The sequence below is a fragment of the Sciurus carolinensis genome, chromosome 9 (assembly GCF_902686445.1).
Source record: "Sciurus carolinensis chromosome 9, mSciCar1.2, whole genome shotgun sequence".
Lineage (NCBI taxonomy): Eukaryota > Metazoa > Chordata > Mammalia > Rodentia > Sciuridae > Sciurus > Sciurus carolinensis.
In genome coordinates this window covers 26,653,848-26,669,128 of record NC_062221.1, presented here as the reverse complement: position 1 = coordinate 26,669,128, position 15,281 = coordinate 26,653,848, and the positions used below count along the sequence as shown (strand labels likewise).

Genomic DNA, 15,281 nt, shown 5'->3' with positions numbered 1-15,281 from the left:
TGAAAGGGACAGAGGAAGAACAAGAAAGGACAGGAAAAGGGAAGAACAGTAGAATGAATCTTACCGAACTTTCTTATGAATGTTGTAGCAGTTTGTATACATGAAGATGGCACGGTGGGGCCCAGCATTGAGTGAATTCACAGGACACTAATTAAAAAAAAAAAAAAGTAAACTGTAAATAGAGTGGAGGAGGATGGGTATAGTAAAGGGAAGGGGTAGAGCAGGGGAGTGCTGGGGACTGAATTGGAGCAGGTTGTGTTCCATGCTTTGCGATTATGTCAGGATGTATCCTGGTATTGTATAGAACTAAAAAGAATATATTAAAATTTTAAAATTAGGACAGAGATAGCAGCAAGACAGATGTGCATTGATCCAATGGAAAAGATCTGTTTTATAGAGACCTACCATCAGCAGGAAAAGTGCCTTTAGCCCCATTTGGGGCCCTCATGACCTAAATGAACATTCCCCCGTGGAGTGGCTCTTGATGGGTTGACCAGAAGTCTATACACAGCTCAGCTTCTTAGCCAGCCACCATGGAACTGCCTGCCAGACAGACCCTATTATGAATCCTTAGCTGCAACCTGCCCAAACACTTGGAGCTGAGGGAGGACTGACATGTGTTCCCTTGAAAACTGTGATATAATGGTACAAGAGGTTTTCTGGCTCACTGAAGCAGAGGCATTGTATCAGGGCAGAAAGACAGGACCTGTTTAAAATTCTCTTGGGTTTGTTTCAGGATTTTTAATTGGTCCTTCAGTTTCAATCCATATGGAATTAATTTCTTCAAAGGATAGAAATAATATACTTTTTGGAAATTTTTCCTTCTCCCTGATGCTATTCCAAGAGTACTTTTTTTTAAATACAGTCCTTATTGTTTAAAGATTTATGTTATACTTTTATTGATAGAGTTATATGATATCTGAGACTTGGTTCAGAAACTATGAGATGGAGTAAATGGATGGACTATGAATGATACATGATCAACCTTGAGTTGATCAGTATTGAGGATGGATCATGGGTACCTACAGGTTCATTCTTCTGTGCTGTCTACTCTTCTATATACATGAAATTCCCTATAATAAATTTTAACTAGTATTTAGAAGTTAGGGAGAAAAGCCTGGGTAAAATATCAAGTAAATTGATGATTCCCAGTCTAACCAAGACAGAGAAAACACTAAATTAAAAAAAAAAAAAAGTGAGCCAGGCACTGTAGCACACACCTGTAATCCCAGCAGCTCGGGAGGCTGAGACAGGAGGATTGCAAGTTCAAAACTAGCTTGGCAATGGTGAGATGCTAAGCAACTCAGTGAAACCCTGTCCCTAAATAAAATATAAAATAGGGCTGGGGATGTGGCTCAGTGGTAAAGTACCCCTGAGTTCAATCCCCAGTACCAAAAGAAAAAAAAAGTGAGAGAAATCAACAATATTGCCTTTTAGATGAATTTCACTGTAGACTTCCTCAGGCATCTGTTGGATGGTCCTATAAATGTAGTAGTAGCTGTATTACAAAAACAGCCTGGGATCTGAGTAGGCAAGAATCATCTGAAGCCTAATTTTAAAAAGGAAATTGTCAGGCATACTACCAAGTGCTTGGGTAGCCACATTCCTCTTGGTTTCCATACTTGCTTCTGAGCTTAAATAACCTTAACTTATAATTCTGTTCCCTTTATTAACTTATTAAACCTTTATTAAGCTCTGATACATGCCTGGCATTGTTCTAGGCTCTGAGGATAAAGTAAATAGGGTTTCTGCCCTCTTGCAGTTTATTATTTAATCAAGACTATTACAACAAAAATAAGGTAACTTCAAAGCAATCAAATGAAAATGTACAGAAAAGTGCCTGTTCTAGATTAGGCAATCAGGAAAGGCCTGGAGGCAGAAACATTTCAGCAGAGACCAGAAAGCTATGCTTGAGCTAGAAAGTCACATTGTTGTCAGTCATGCTCCACATCTTGATTTTAAAATGTATGCTCCTTGTAACATATGTATTGGAGCTAGCAGAAGGCCTTTTGTTATACTGCCTAATGTGTTTAATGTGGACATGAGTCATTTTGAGGATGTCTGAAGTACTAAAGCCCTGTTCCTGTTTTTGATGCAGAGCTGGGAGTTTGGGATTCCACTGTGCCGGGAACTGGCATGTCAGTATGAAAGCCTCTATGATTATCAGAGCCTCAGCTGGATTCGGGTGAGCTTTGGCCCTTCCACCACCCCAACCCCAACAGGAGGTGCCTAGACTTTCCTTGCATAAGTTTCTGAGTGAGAAATAAGGACCTTGCTTTAGTGCTCTGGGCAGTACAGCAGAAGTAGAGGCCATGAGTCATGCCCTCAGAAATACTTGTAGTTTAACTGGGAAACCAGAATATACACTGGACAAACAATGTTGTGTTCTGGACCTTAAGGCCCTCTGGTGCTCAGGAAGGGGAGAAGCTAGTATAGGCACGATAGTATGGGGGTTTTGAGGAGTGGGTGGCAGCTCAACTTTAGGAAGAAGCTTTTCCTGAAATGGTTTTGTTGAAGGATGACTCATCTAAAAACTTTATTATAAGAGCTTTCCTTTTTAACTTAACAGTTTTGCACTTTGTCCTTGTGCCCTTCTTTGAAACAAAGTATTAAAAAAGAAAGTCATATGTCCTATGTGCTTTGAAGGTCTGCACCAAATTTTTCCTGGTTGCTGGTGCTGGGTTCTGAATCCTAACAGCCACTGATATCACCAGCAAAAAGAGTTCAGCAGTCCCATCTTACTCTTCCCTGCACTCTCACCCTTATAGCTAATTCTCTTCTATTCCCGGTGCAGGTGATGTTTGGGCATGGTTCCCTAGAAGTAGTATCTTGACTGATTTTTGAAGGTCACTGCTTCCTGGTAGGCTGGCTTGATTGAATTCAGGAGAATTATCTTCCCAATCAAAGTTGACTTCTGAATGTAAAACCAAGTCAGCCAAGACTAAAAAATTTACCAACCTTGGTAATGCTATCACAAACTTTTTAAGTTTAAAATCTCCTAAATTTGAAGCGATACCAGGGATTATGACAACTGATCCTTCCTCACTGTTGTTAGCATCTTTAGTTAGATGATAGATGAACAAGAATGGATGAAATTTCACTGATGGGAACAAATGATACTGGGAATTGTTGGTAGGCAACTACAAGCAACCCCCATCAAATGTCAACTGGTAAAGTGAGTATCAATCAAAAATCAGAAATTCTTGGGCAGAAAAAGTCCATATTAAATATGTGCCCCCACTTGGGGCTGGATTTATGGCTCAGTGGTAGAGTACTTACCTCATATGTGTGAGGCACTGGGTTCAATTCTCAGCACTACATATAAATAAATGAGTAAAATAAAGGTCCACCAACAATTAAAAAATACTTTTAAAAAATATGTGCCCCTCAACTAAGTGTGATGGCACATTCTTATAATCCCAACTACTCAAGAGGATGAGTCAGGAGGATCATAAATTCGAGGCCAGTCTGGTACTCTTTTTATGGTACTTGGAATTAAGCCCAGGGACATTCGACCACTGAGTTGAACACCTAGTTGGGGGTTACCTTACAATTCTCCTGCTTCAGCCTCCTGAGTTGCTTGGATTATAGGTTGTGTGCAACTGCATCTAATTCAAAATTTTTAAAAAAAAATTAAAGGATTAGGGATGTAGCTCAGTGGCATAGCACTTGCCTAGCATGCACAGAGCCCAGGCTTAATCCCCAGTACTGAAGGGAAAAAATGTGTGCCACTCAAGTACAAGAAGCCCAAGTCTTCATGGGACTGTCCCATGCCCTGGGAGGACATCAGAACAGCTTCATAGGGCTGCAGCAGACAGGTCTGTCTCCATCCCACCATCAAATGGCAATGAAGAAGGAGGATTTCCTCTTCCATGAAGCAGCCCCTTGGAGAGAAGTTGGCTAGGGGCTCGCTTTCTTCTTACCTAGATTGGGTTGTCATAATCCCTTTCCAGAAGACAGTGACCAATTGTGCCTAGGAGTCCTTACTTTGGATACCAACGGCAATCAAGCCAACCTGAAAGCCATCACCCTTCTTCTTCACAGAAAATGGAGGCCAGCTACTATGACAACATTATGGAGCAGCAACGCCTGGAGCCTGAGTTCTTCCGGGTCGGGTTCTATGGCAGGAAGTTTCCTTTTTTTCTTCGGGTGAGTCCATTCAGGTAGCCATAAGAACTTATATGTCATACACATAGCTCACTTAAAACTTGTATTCTTTCTTTTTCCTTTTTGCCTATTCTACTGGATATTTCTAAAGAACTAACTGGTCAACAGAAGGCATTTGACTTTTGACATTTGACATTTGACTGGACTGGCTGCCACCTTCAACTCTGTTTCCATATGCTATATTATACTGTAGTTACCAAAAAAGGCCTGCCTCTTGGGGTTTGTCATCAAAGATGGTGGTTTTCCCTCTTGATGACACAGTAGCTCATACAGCTAGGATAGAGAACAGTTGATGTGAAAGAACATAGAGGATGATCTGCTTGGTCCCTAGGACCCTGTGGGAACTGCCAAGCACTAAGTTTAAATATGGAAGCCTATTCTAGGCAGCCAATTCTCTGACCCAATCACAGTAACCATTTCTCTCCACCATTTCCTAGAAAGCTGAGCTGGAAAGTAAACATAATTGAAGAAATGACTGAACATAGACCTAGTGACAATTGAGCAGTTGTGATAGTTTTATTTTAGTGAAGTTTTTTAAAAAGTAGAATTTAATCCTTATTTATAGGACACTGCAAGATATGACATTCCACATAGAAAAGAACTCTCTACTGCCTGTACCCCACCTACAGGGCTACCACACCACAGTGCAATTCTCCCTTCATCTGTCCCTCTCCCTCAACTATAATTTCCTTTAAGACATTAAATGAGTGCCATTGACCCAGAACCTAGTACAGAGGAGGCTCCTAGGATACATTTGTAGGATGAATAACTACTGGCTCCTGTGTGGAGATGGGGCACTCCAGGCAAGACACAGAATGTGCTCTCATGTTTTTGACAGAACAAAGAATATGTATGCCGTGGCCACGACTATGAGAGGCTGGAGGCCTTCCAGCAAAGGATGCTCAGTGAGTTCCCACAAGCCGTTGCCATGCAGCACCCCAACCATCCTGACGATGCCATCCTACAATGTGATGCCCAGTGTATCTTTCGATGCGTGGTAAAGGGAGAAGGGCTGGGGTCCTGGGAGGTGAGACCCATCCAATCAGCTGCCCCTCTACCATGTGAATAGCCTTCCAGTCTTATTTAGGTCATCCAGTCCTAAGTCTGTGTGTATCCTCAGCACTGAACCCATACTTAGTATGATACTCTTGCTTCACAGAGGAGCAGCATGCCCTTAGTTATGAGTGGTCACCAATTGGGCATCAAGGGGATGCTTCTCAGACTTGCTACTACTGCACCTTACTCCCCATTCTACCTTCTGAGGGGCCTGCCCAGGTAACAAGTCATTGTGCAGATTGATTGGGGTCCCACCAGAGCTTTTATCACAGGGATACCATACCTGTGCTATGCCCTACTCCACTTACCTGGGTACTGTTATTGTCCCAGATCTTTGTCATTTTGTGAGTGGTACAAAGTGCTAGAGATGTAGAGAAGGGGGAAGGATAGGGAGCCCCTGTGTTTTGGTGGCCCTCAGAAGTCTCATCGCAAAAGCTGACCTCACTACCCCCTGAACTGAATAGCTTCCTTGGAGATCACTTGACAGTCTCCATAACTGAAAAACTTGTCCCAGAGTAGGGAGGGCAAGCATAATCCTATTTGTTTTCTCTCCACAAAGACTCCAATTAGTATTTTATTGAAAAGTTGTTCTGTAATAAATACAGTTTATCTATAGCAGGTAGGCTTGGGCCCTTGCAACCTTCTCTCACTCCTATGAAGTGGGTACTGTGTTCCCCTAACCTCTTTCCCCTCTTTTTTTTTTTTTTTGTGGTGCTAGGGATTGAACTCAGGAGCACTTACTCCTAATCTACACCCCCAGTTCTTTTTATTTTTTATTTGAAACAAGGTCTTGCAAAGTTGTTGAGGCTAGCCTCGATCTTATGATATACTCTTGCCTCAGCTTCACAAGTAGTTGGGATTATAGGTGTGCCCCCTTCTTCTTAAAGGGACAGCAGAGAATACTTAACTCTTGCTGTCTCACATTAGCTGAGGGCTCATTAGGTTCACTGATAGAGCAGGGAGGGACAGAACGCAGAAAGAAAGATGACTGCATTTGGGTCTAATCTGCCCCTTGAGACAATGCTGCTCCACCACTGCTGCCAGGAGATGAGGATGTCTACACCACTGCTGCTATGGGCCTTCTCTCCTTTGAGGATATGACAGAGGTCATCCACTCAAGTCTATCTCTTTGACAAGTCTGAATTTTCCCTTAACTTCATGCCCAGACTTGCAGATCTATGCAGTGACACCCATTCCAGAATATGTGGATGTTCTTCAGATGGATAGGGTCCCAGATCGAGTCAAGAGCTTCTATCGTGTCAACAATGTGAGGAAGTTCCGGTATGATAGGCCTTTCCACAAAGGCCCAAAGGACAAGGACAATGAATTCAAGGTGAACATACTAGGAAAGCAGAGGTAGTACTTATAGCAGGACCAGGGGAAAGTCCCCATTTTCTTGGCAACTCATCACTCTTGCATCCCTCAGGTAGGCAAGAAGTAACAAAGCTTGCCTAACTGCCTAAACCTGCCTGTACCCTTCCTACAGAGCCTGTGGATTGAGCGTACCACGCTGACCCTGACCCACAGCTTGCCTGGCATCTCTCGGTGGTTTGAAGTGGAGAGGAGGGAACTGGTGAGATTTGCCTCCGATGGTCCTGAGCTTCACAGTTACTTCTTCAACCCTGGCTCTGGGGAGCTTTCTCTAAGGATTGAAGAAAGAAAGAACTTTGTCCACCTATCTGGTCTCTGCTCCCCCAGATCAATCCTGTGCTGGGAGCTTTGTGTACCTTCTCTCATCTAAACCACACATTACTCCTCATCCGCAAGTATTTTTAAATTCCCAGTTTACAAATGAGAAAACCATTCTCTAAGGATCAGGAGGCCAGAGCTCTCTGATTTCAGAACTAGTGCTATTCACTGCCACAGCCCCATCTCTCAGCTGCAGCTGTTAATTCAGGAAACCATTGAAGGGTGATGGGAGATTGAGAAAAGACAAACAGTCACACATAGAGAGAAAGAGCTGAGGCCAGGTGAGACATCACCCTCTGATGGAGGATGATGACCCAGAGCTAGTACAGCATATTTATTATATAGGTTTCATCAAAAGGTTATTCGTGGGAAGATTTCAGCAAAGCAGGCAATCTGAAGGATACAGGACTGGAAAGACATCAGGGTTATCATATTATGCTCAGAATTCTTCATTCCCAGGAGTTGGTGCCTGAGCTCAAGGTCCCAACTGATACAGCTGTGCACTTTTGCATGGAACCTCCTTAGGCTGGTGTCACCATAGCTACTGGACCATCTTGACCTGTACTTTTGCATAGGAAGTTTCCAGTGCAAACACAGCCATGAGGCAATCAGAAACCATGGTTCAAGTCACTGCTCTCCCCACTTCACTACTTGCTGTACTTCTAAGTACCTATAAATCAAAAGATAAAAAGTAGAAAGGGCCCAAGGAGTCCCAAATTCACAGGAGTAAGGAAGGGGAATCAGCATCACAGGTCATAGATCCCTACTCTCAGGTGCCTGATGAGAGGTTATCATAATTCTTGGAAGGACATTGTGCTGTGTGCCCCCAGGTGGAAGTAAGCCCTCTGGAGAATGCCATCCAGGTGGTTGAGAATAAGAACCAAGAGCTGCGGGCCTTGATCAGCCAGTATCAGCACAAGCAGGTACATGGCAACATCAACCTGCTCAGCATGTGCCTGAATGGTGTCATTGACGCAGCTGTCAATGGAGGCATTGCACGCTACCAGGAGGTAAGCTGGGGCCCTATATCAAATCCACACAGGCAGCCTGGAAGGCAGTTTGCAGGCACCTCTTCTCAAGATTGCAGAGTCCTTAGGAAGTCTTCCCAGCTAGACTTCTCCTCACTAAATTAACTTGGGATAATTCTGGGATGAGGCTGTAAGCGCCTGGAAACTCTCTTTTTGTGGCCCAGCTCTCTGGTGGAGCCTTTTTTTCATTTTTATTCCCTGAGCTCTGACAGTTGGATAATCTGTCTGATTTGCAACAATGTTAAGTGGCCTCCTAAGGGAAACCAGAGGCCAACCCTTCATGAAAATTGAAGTGTAAGATGGCAAAGAGGCTAACCAAGCCATCCATGCTCCATGAGGTACTAGGACCAGCATTCAGGCTCAGGTAACTTAGCCATCTCCATTCCTTCTCAGGCAGAAAAAAACACATCTCTGATTGCCAGAGTTTCCAACAGGCCAACTTGGAGGTTCTGATGTATATACCTGTGAGGTGGCAGCCTGGCTGCCTTTTAGGACACCTTTGTACTCAGGCTTCTGGGGTTCTATCTAGTCCTGGAAAGTCTTTCTGACCTGGTCTTTCACTTCACAGGCCTTTTTTGATAAAGATTATATCACCAAGCACCCAGGAGACGCTGAGAAGATCACTCAACTCAAGGAGCTCATGCAGGATCAGGTACAGCTTGCAGAATTTAGAGGCCCACAACTGGTGGGAAGGGACAGGTACTGTAAGATGACTGAGATTATGTTCTCAGATGCTGCTCCCTGCTTAACAGAGAGACCTTGTTTGGCACTCTCATAGGTTCATATCCTTGGAGTTGGGCTAGCAGTTCATGAGAAGTTTGTGCACCCAGAAATGCGGCCTTTACACAAGAAGCTGATTGATCAATTCCAGATGATGCGGGCCAGTCTCTACCATGTAAGCTGATCCCTGGCCTGCCCCTTCTGCAGTAGAACAAGGTGCCACATCCTCCAGACCTGTACCACAGCCAAAGAAATGAAAGGGGGTTAAGGGCATAGGAGTGAATAGCTCTCCCTACCACAGAGGGGCAGGAGGCAGGGTGGGTGCTATATCCAGGGCAGGGATGCTCAGAATCCTCTCACTTGCTCACTCCCAAAGGAGTCAGTTTCAAGGGCAAAGAATCCTTTTCAGGACACTGTGCTGGTAGGTAGAAGTTTCCATATGCAGAAGAAAAGAGCTAATGTATATGGCCCACATATAGTGATCTCTTTAGAAATGTTTTCCTTCCAAGAACCTGAAGGCGTGGCCTGAACCAGCCCTCTCTCCTCTTTCTTCTCTCTCCCTCCCTATGTTCATCTCCCTTCTCCTTCTATTTCCCTTTTCCCTTTCTTTCCTTCTCCCCTTACTCCACCCAGACTTTCCCTCTTTCCCCAATTCCAACTTCCTCCATGATGTCTAGAGACCCAGACTCACATGTAAGAAAGGCTTTGGAACCCAGTACTTTCAAGCTGCCTACTTTTAAAGGAGTCAGGCAGGTTCTAGGTCTAGAACAGGTCCCAGAAGCTCTCCCTAACTCTGTCACGGCTCCTCAGCCTCTATAGCAAGGTTTAGCCCATGGACTGATATACACAGGGAGGACCTGTACTCTAGGACTAGTTTTCCTTGGCAGGTCTTTTAGGGACTACTTACTGCTATAGATGAATTCAGGTGTTCCCGAGTTCCATATTCATATTATACCTTCACCCCAATTTCAGTCATGGATCTGACTCCAAATGGTTTCTAGAGAGGCCTACTTCTAACAGACTGGCTCTCAGATCTCAAGGGTTACAAGCACAATTACCTGCTGCTCTCTGCCTCCCAAGCAAAGCTCTCTTTTCAATACATAGGACCACTGGGTAGAAGTACCAGGGAGGCAAGTATGTAGAGCTATTAGATGCTGGGCCAGGCTGTCATGAATAAGAAATTCTATAGGGGTGACTCCTGGGAAGTTGGACCACTTGGACTCAATGGACCTGACCAGCTTTGAATTAACCTTCTTTGTTCTTGGGTGTTGTAATTGTGGTCATTTTAGTCCCTCTAGTGTGCTAGTACAGGCCTCAGTCTATTCCTGCAAAAGTATGGACAGCATGAAAAGTATAAAGAAGCTTGTCATAGTTTAAAAGGTAGGCACTCTTCCCAAAGGAAAACCTGAAGTACCTAAAATTTCTTCTTCCTATTAAGATTCTGTCATGGTGTTACATTGTGAAATATGAAGAAAATTAATGTTTCCCATTTAAAACGGGGTATCCATTTAAAGAACTTTGGTAGTGTCACTGTATCTGATGAGTATTACATCGACTTTCATTATGCTGTCTCCTGCCAGCTTGGCTGGTCTTTGCTGTTTGCAGATTTCCCCATCTAGACTAGAGCCTGGCCATAGTGGGGTGAGGTTCTCTGCCACATGGGCAGGTAGGTCACCACAGTAAAGAGCACAAAGTGCTAGCATACACACACATCAAGGTTTAAAGTGTGTGAACATGAAGATATACTCTCAGGCTGCAGAAGCACATTTCAGCCCCATGTATACTTGGAAAGAAGGTGGAAACCTGATACTTCTTCAGACCAAGGTCAGAAACATCCTCAGTGGACTTAGAGCCCCTGTCCACCATAGATTTTGAAGGACTTAAGGAAAGTTGTGCTTTGTTTCCTAAAGTGACAAACAGGAACACAGACCAATATGCTGTCACCCAAGAGGGTTTGAGATTAGAAGTTTCTACCAAGAAATCTACATACTTAGTAAGATTTCAATTATGCTAAAATATAACTGTGTTGTTTTTCAATTACTTACATCAGAACTTTGTTTCCTGTTTTTCCCATAGACTGTGTCACAGTCAACTTAACTCAGGTCACTAAAAGCTGGGTCATTTAGCAATCTAATAAAACCCAGCCCTAAACCTTATAAAATGCATTCCTACTGACTAACAACTGATAATAAGTTCTTCCTCTCCTTCCCAGCCCTTGTTCTACTTACTCTGTGCTTTTTAAAAAAATGCTATTTTAACACAATCCTAAGAGACCAACTTCAGCATATTCCAGATGGGCTTCTCTTAGTGGGGCCAACCTAGGGTCTCATGGCCTCTGGTCTAGGTCTCAATGCAGTTGGGGGCATGTTTATTCATAAGGGGTCATTGCTCAAAAGACGTCAGTAGTACACTATAAGAATATTTTTGTTTCTTTTACATTTTTCACTACCAGTCAGTCAGCTCTTCCCCACTACCCCATAATTATTTTATTCTTTACTCTCTGTGAACCAGCATTCATTTCTCAACAGGAGTTTCCAGGTTTGGATAAGCTAAGTCCTGCATGTTCAGGCACTAGCACCCCACGGGGAAATATTCTGGCATCTCATAGCCCCATGAGCCCCGAGAACATGAAGATGACCCATCGTCACAGGTACGGCCTTAGGACTGGGGTGGGTTCCCTCCAGAGAGGTAAGTCTGGAAGATGAGCATCAGAGGAAAGGAGTTCCAGAGAGTACTTTCATTCCCTCTTACCCACACACACACATACACACATACAAGCCCTGACAGTTCCTGCTACAGTATCTGCATTCTGCACCCAGCCAGTTACTGCCCTGGGTAATAGAAGCATCCACCTGGTATTGTGGAAACACAAAGGAGGAGGTATCAGGGTAAATGTTGAAGGATGATTAGAAGTTTATTAGGCAGAAAAAAAAGTTGGGGTCGCTCAAGTACAGGATTCAAGAGCGTGAAAGGGAGCTAGGACCAACTCTGAATGGGATTTGTTCATGCAGGCTTTTGGACTTGATCCCAAGGGGAATGAGGATCATAGAATGTTTTAAGGAAGAAGATGACATGGTGATGTGTACATTCAAGATTTGGTTGCCCAGAAGTCAGAAGTCCTGGCCTGGCTGGGCTCAACTGAGGATACTTACATTCTCTAGAGAAGGAAAGCCAGGTTTGGCAGAGGAGGTCAGAGAAAGGAGTCTCTCACTTAGATTTGTTTTCCAATGTGAGCAGCACACAGCAGAGTGAGCACTATGTAGATGAGAAGGAACAAATGAATGAAGGGCTTCCTGGTATTGATAGAGGAAAACTGTTGGCAAGCCTGTGACCACAGGTGTGGAAAGAAGCCCACAGATAATTCATAGCCATCTATTTCAATAGCTTCCTCATTCAAAGAAGACAACTCTAAACCTAGAAGCAGGAATAGACACTGACTTAGACTAACACCCCACAGCAAGAGAGATGGGATCTCTGACCTGATTCCATTTCTCTCTCTCTTTTTAAATTCTTCCTTAAAAAAAAAAAAAAAAAAAAAAAAAAAAAAAAACTAATGTCATCAGAGTAGGTAGTCATAAACCATTTACCTCTAACTAGAGGTTATGCCAGCCCACCACAGGCCTTCCCAGACCAGGGCTCCTGAGCAGCAGAGTGGGGCTCAGGATTGTTCCAGGCCTCAGATGGGTGTGAACGTTGCCTGCGGAATCTCCCAAACCCAGTGGATGTCCATTTTACACATCCCTCCACTGCCCCTACCAACCAGCTGTTTTCTTAGCCTTGGCCTGATTCCTCCCTATTTCCCACTCTCGCTCACAGCCCCATGAACTTGATGGGCACAGGCCGCCATTCATCATCCTCTCTCTCCTCACATGCGTCTAGCGAAGCAGGAAATATGGTGATGATGGGTGATAGCTCCATGGGCGAGGCTCCTGAGGATCTGTACCACCACATGCAGGTACTAGAACTATCCAAAGAGAATGGACAAGATATGCCTAGAGGACTTTCTATGGGGGGTCTAATCTGAAGACTGACAACCCTGCTTAATTCTCTAACACCTAAATTCAGAACACCTGTCTCCAGAGCTAGCAAATTGCCTTCTTTCCACATACCATTCCAAGTCTCAGTTCCCAGGCCTTATTTCCCAAGAAGGAAACTCAGTTTCGATCCTGGATGCTTTCACAAATCCCATGGGGAAAGAGCCTCTGCCAGATTGCTTTCCTGCTTGGCAGTACTGATGGCTAAGTCCTGCACACCATATGGACACAATAGTAGTACCAACTCAACAGCCCTGCTACACAGGGTGGTATGGGCAGTCCCTAGGGATAGCCATCAGGCTGGCCTCCATCAGGGCCAGCAGTAGGCACTGGCCTGGCACCTCAGGGTGTGAAAGAACCAATTCTTTGTATGTCAGCCCTACAGTCCTGGTTATTCAGAACTCTATCATGCTGATTTTTCCTCCCTTTGCAGCTCGCATATCCCAATCCCAGGTACCAGGGCTCAGTCACCAACGTCTCTGTTCTGTCCTCGTCCCAGGCAAGCCCTTCTTCCTCCAGCCTGAGTTCTACTCACTCAGCACCATCCCAGATGATTACCTCTGCCCCTTCCAGCACCCGAGGTAAGGATGGCAAGGTGCTGCTTACAGAAGGAAGAGGAGAGGGTTTCATGGACCCCACTTATCCTTCTTTTGCCAGTGACTGTGTCTGAAGTGTCCCTGTGACTTAGAGAATGCTTATTTGTGCTTTCAGCACCAAGGAGTCAGGGATTCTGCCTTCAGATCTCTTTCTCCATCTGGCTTTACACCCTGCCACTGAGTAGCCAGAATTGCAACCCTTTCTCAGTAAGAAGATCAGCCTAGTAGAAAGCTTAGTTCTTTCCCACTGAAATGTTTGCAAAAATAAGATCAAAGCCAAGGCAAAAGTGGGTTTTTTATCTTGAGGAATCAAGCATGGTGACAGAGTATGAAGAGTCAATTTGAAGGCTAAAATTAACCCTGGAAAATGTTATTCTAAAACAGTACTAACCACCAAAAGAACTTTCTTCACTTGGAAAGGCTTAATCAGGAGAGATGGCTCTGTAAAAACCTACTATCTTTGCCAATTATTGCTTGATTTCTTATTCAATTGAATAAATACTGTTTTTCACATTTTAATTCTAGTTCCTGCAGTGAAGTTGATTCTGTCCTTCTAGAAACATTTGCAATGGCAAGGCCATCAACTATAGTATATAATGGTCTAGTACTTCTCAGGGTTGACTATGCAAGATAGTAACAATGGTCTGAGCCTACAAGCCAGTCATTGGTTGTGGCCTCCAGGCTTTAGGGAGGGGGCCTTTTTGTTTTTCTCATTATTATGAACACAAAACAAAAATAGCACAAACTTAAGATATGGAAGTTTGTTAACGAAAGAATCTCTCCAAAGCACACAAACCTATGAGGCATACACTAGGAGAGAAAGAAGGAACTAAAATGTGTGGCATAGTAAAAAGATGTAGTGGCAATTGGGAAAAGCCTTAGCAAAGTGAAGGGAAGGGGAATAAGGTTATAACAGAGCAGTTACAGAATTCCTTCTGAAGTATCCAGTCCAGCCCCTCATCCCTGTAGGGGAACAGGTCCAGTGAGAAAGACAGAAACTAAATTTGGAGTACAGGTCTTTACACTACCAGCCTTCCGTCTCATGCCCATTCCACTACCCATGTTGCCCTCCTAACAGGGGCTGTGTAATCCAAACAAGGGAAGCTAGCATTTGGAAGCAGACCTCTCTAGTGTTAAACAAGACAAATGAACCACAAATTGGCACATACTGATGATTGTCAATATATGAAGGCTGAAGACATAGAGAAGGAACAATGATTTGTGTTATAAAGACACACTGGCTGGGGTTGTAGCTCAGTGGTAGAGCATTTGCCTAGCATGTGTGAGGCACTGGGTTCAGTTCTCAGAGTCACATATAAATACATAAAGTAAAGGTCCATTGACAACTAAAAATATATGTGTGTGTGTGTGTGTGTGTATACATATAATTTTTTTTTAAAAAAGAAGACACACCAAGCAGGTATAGTGGTACACACCAATAATCCCAGCAGCTCAGGAAGTTGAGGCAGGATGATCCCAAGTTCAAGGCCAACCTCAGCAACTTTAAGGAGACTCTGTCTCAAAAAAAAAAAATTTTAAAGGACTAGAGATGTAGTTCAGTGTTAGAGCACTCCTAGTTTCAATCCCCAGTCCAAGGAGAGGGAGGAGGACACATTGAAAGATGACTTTGGGAATAAAAAGGAAGGAAACCCTGAGAAGTAGCTGTGAACACACTGCAGTGTACATCATATCTAATGATTCTCGCTGAAAACAGATTTCTGAGTCCTTTGTTGATAGAAGGCAGCAAAGGATGGTCATTTTAACTCAGTTCCATTCTGACATAGCTCAAAAATTCCTCTATGCTATGGTTGCTGTCAGGAACTTTACAGACTGGCTGTGTCCTTTGTCCTTTCAGCTAACTAGTTACTGATTTATACACTCAACCTTTTACTGAGTGCTCAGTGGGGAACCTGTGTGACTCTTGCCTCAGGGAGCACTACTTAAGAGTGGAATATAAATTATTTTCTCCTTGTTTGGAAATAACCCCTCTT

The 15,281-nt window shown here is 43.8% G+C and overlaps 1 protein-coding gene across 1 annotated transcript in view; it reads left to right on the top strand.

Moving 5' to 3' along the window:
- Nucleotides 1-15,281, top strand: part of Dock3 (dedicator of cytokinesis 3) — a 712,604-nt gene that overhangs the window by 684,690 nt on the left and 12,633 nt on the right. The window contains 11 exon segments of the mRNA XM_047563117.1: nt 2,099-2,185; nt 4,045-4,149; nt 5,006-5,147; nt 6,390-6,556; nt 6,710-6,796; nt 7,743-7,922; nt 8,509-8,592; nt 8,719-8,835; nt 11,189-11,310; nt 12,477-12,615; nt 13,128-13,275. Of these exon segments, the coding sequence (XP_047419073.1) occupies nt 2,099-2,185; nt 4,045-4,149; nt 5,006-5,147; nt 6,390-6,556; nt 6,710-6,796; nt 7,743-7,922; nt 8,509-8,592; nt 8,719-8,835; nt 11,189-11,310; nt 12,477-12,615; nt 13,128-13,275 (1,378 nt within the window).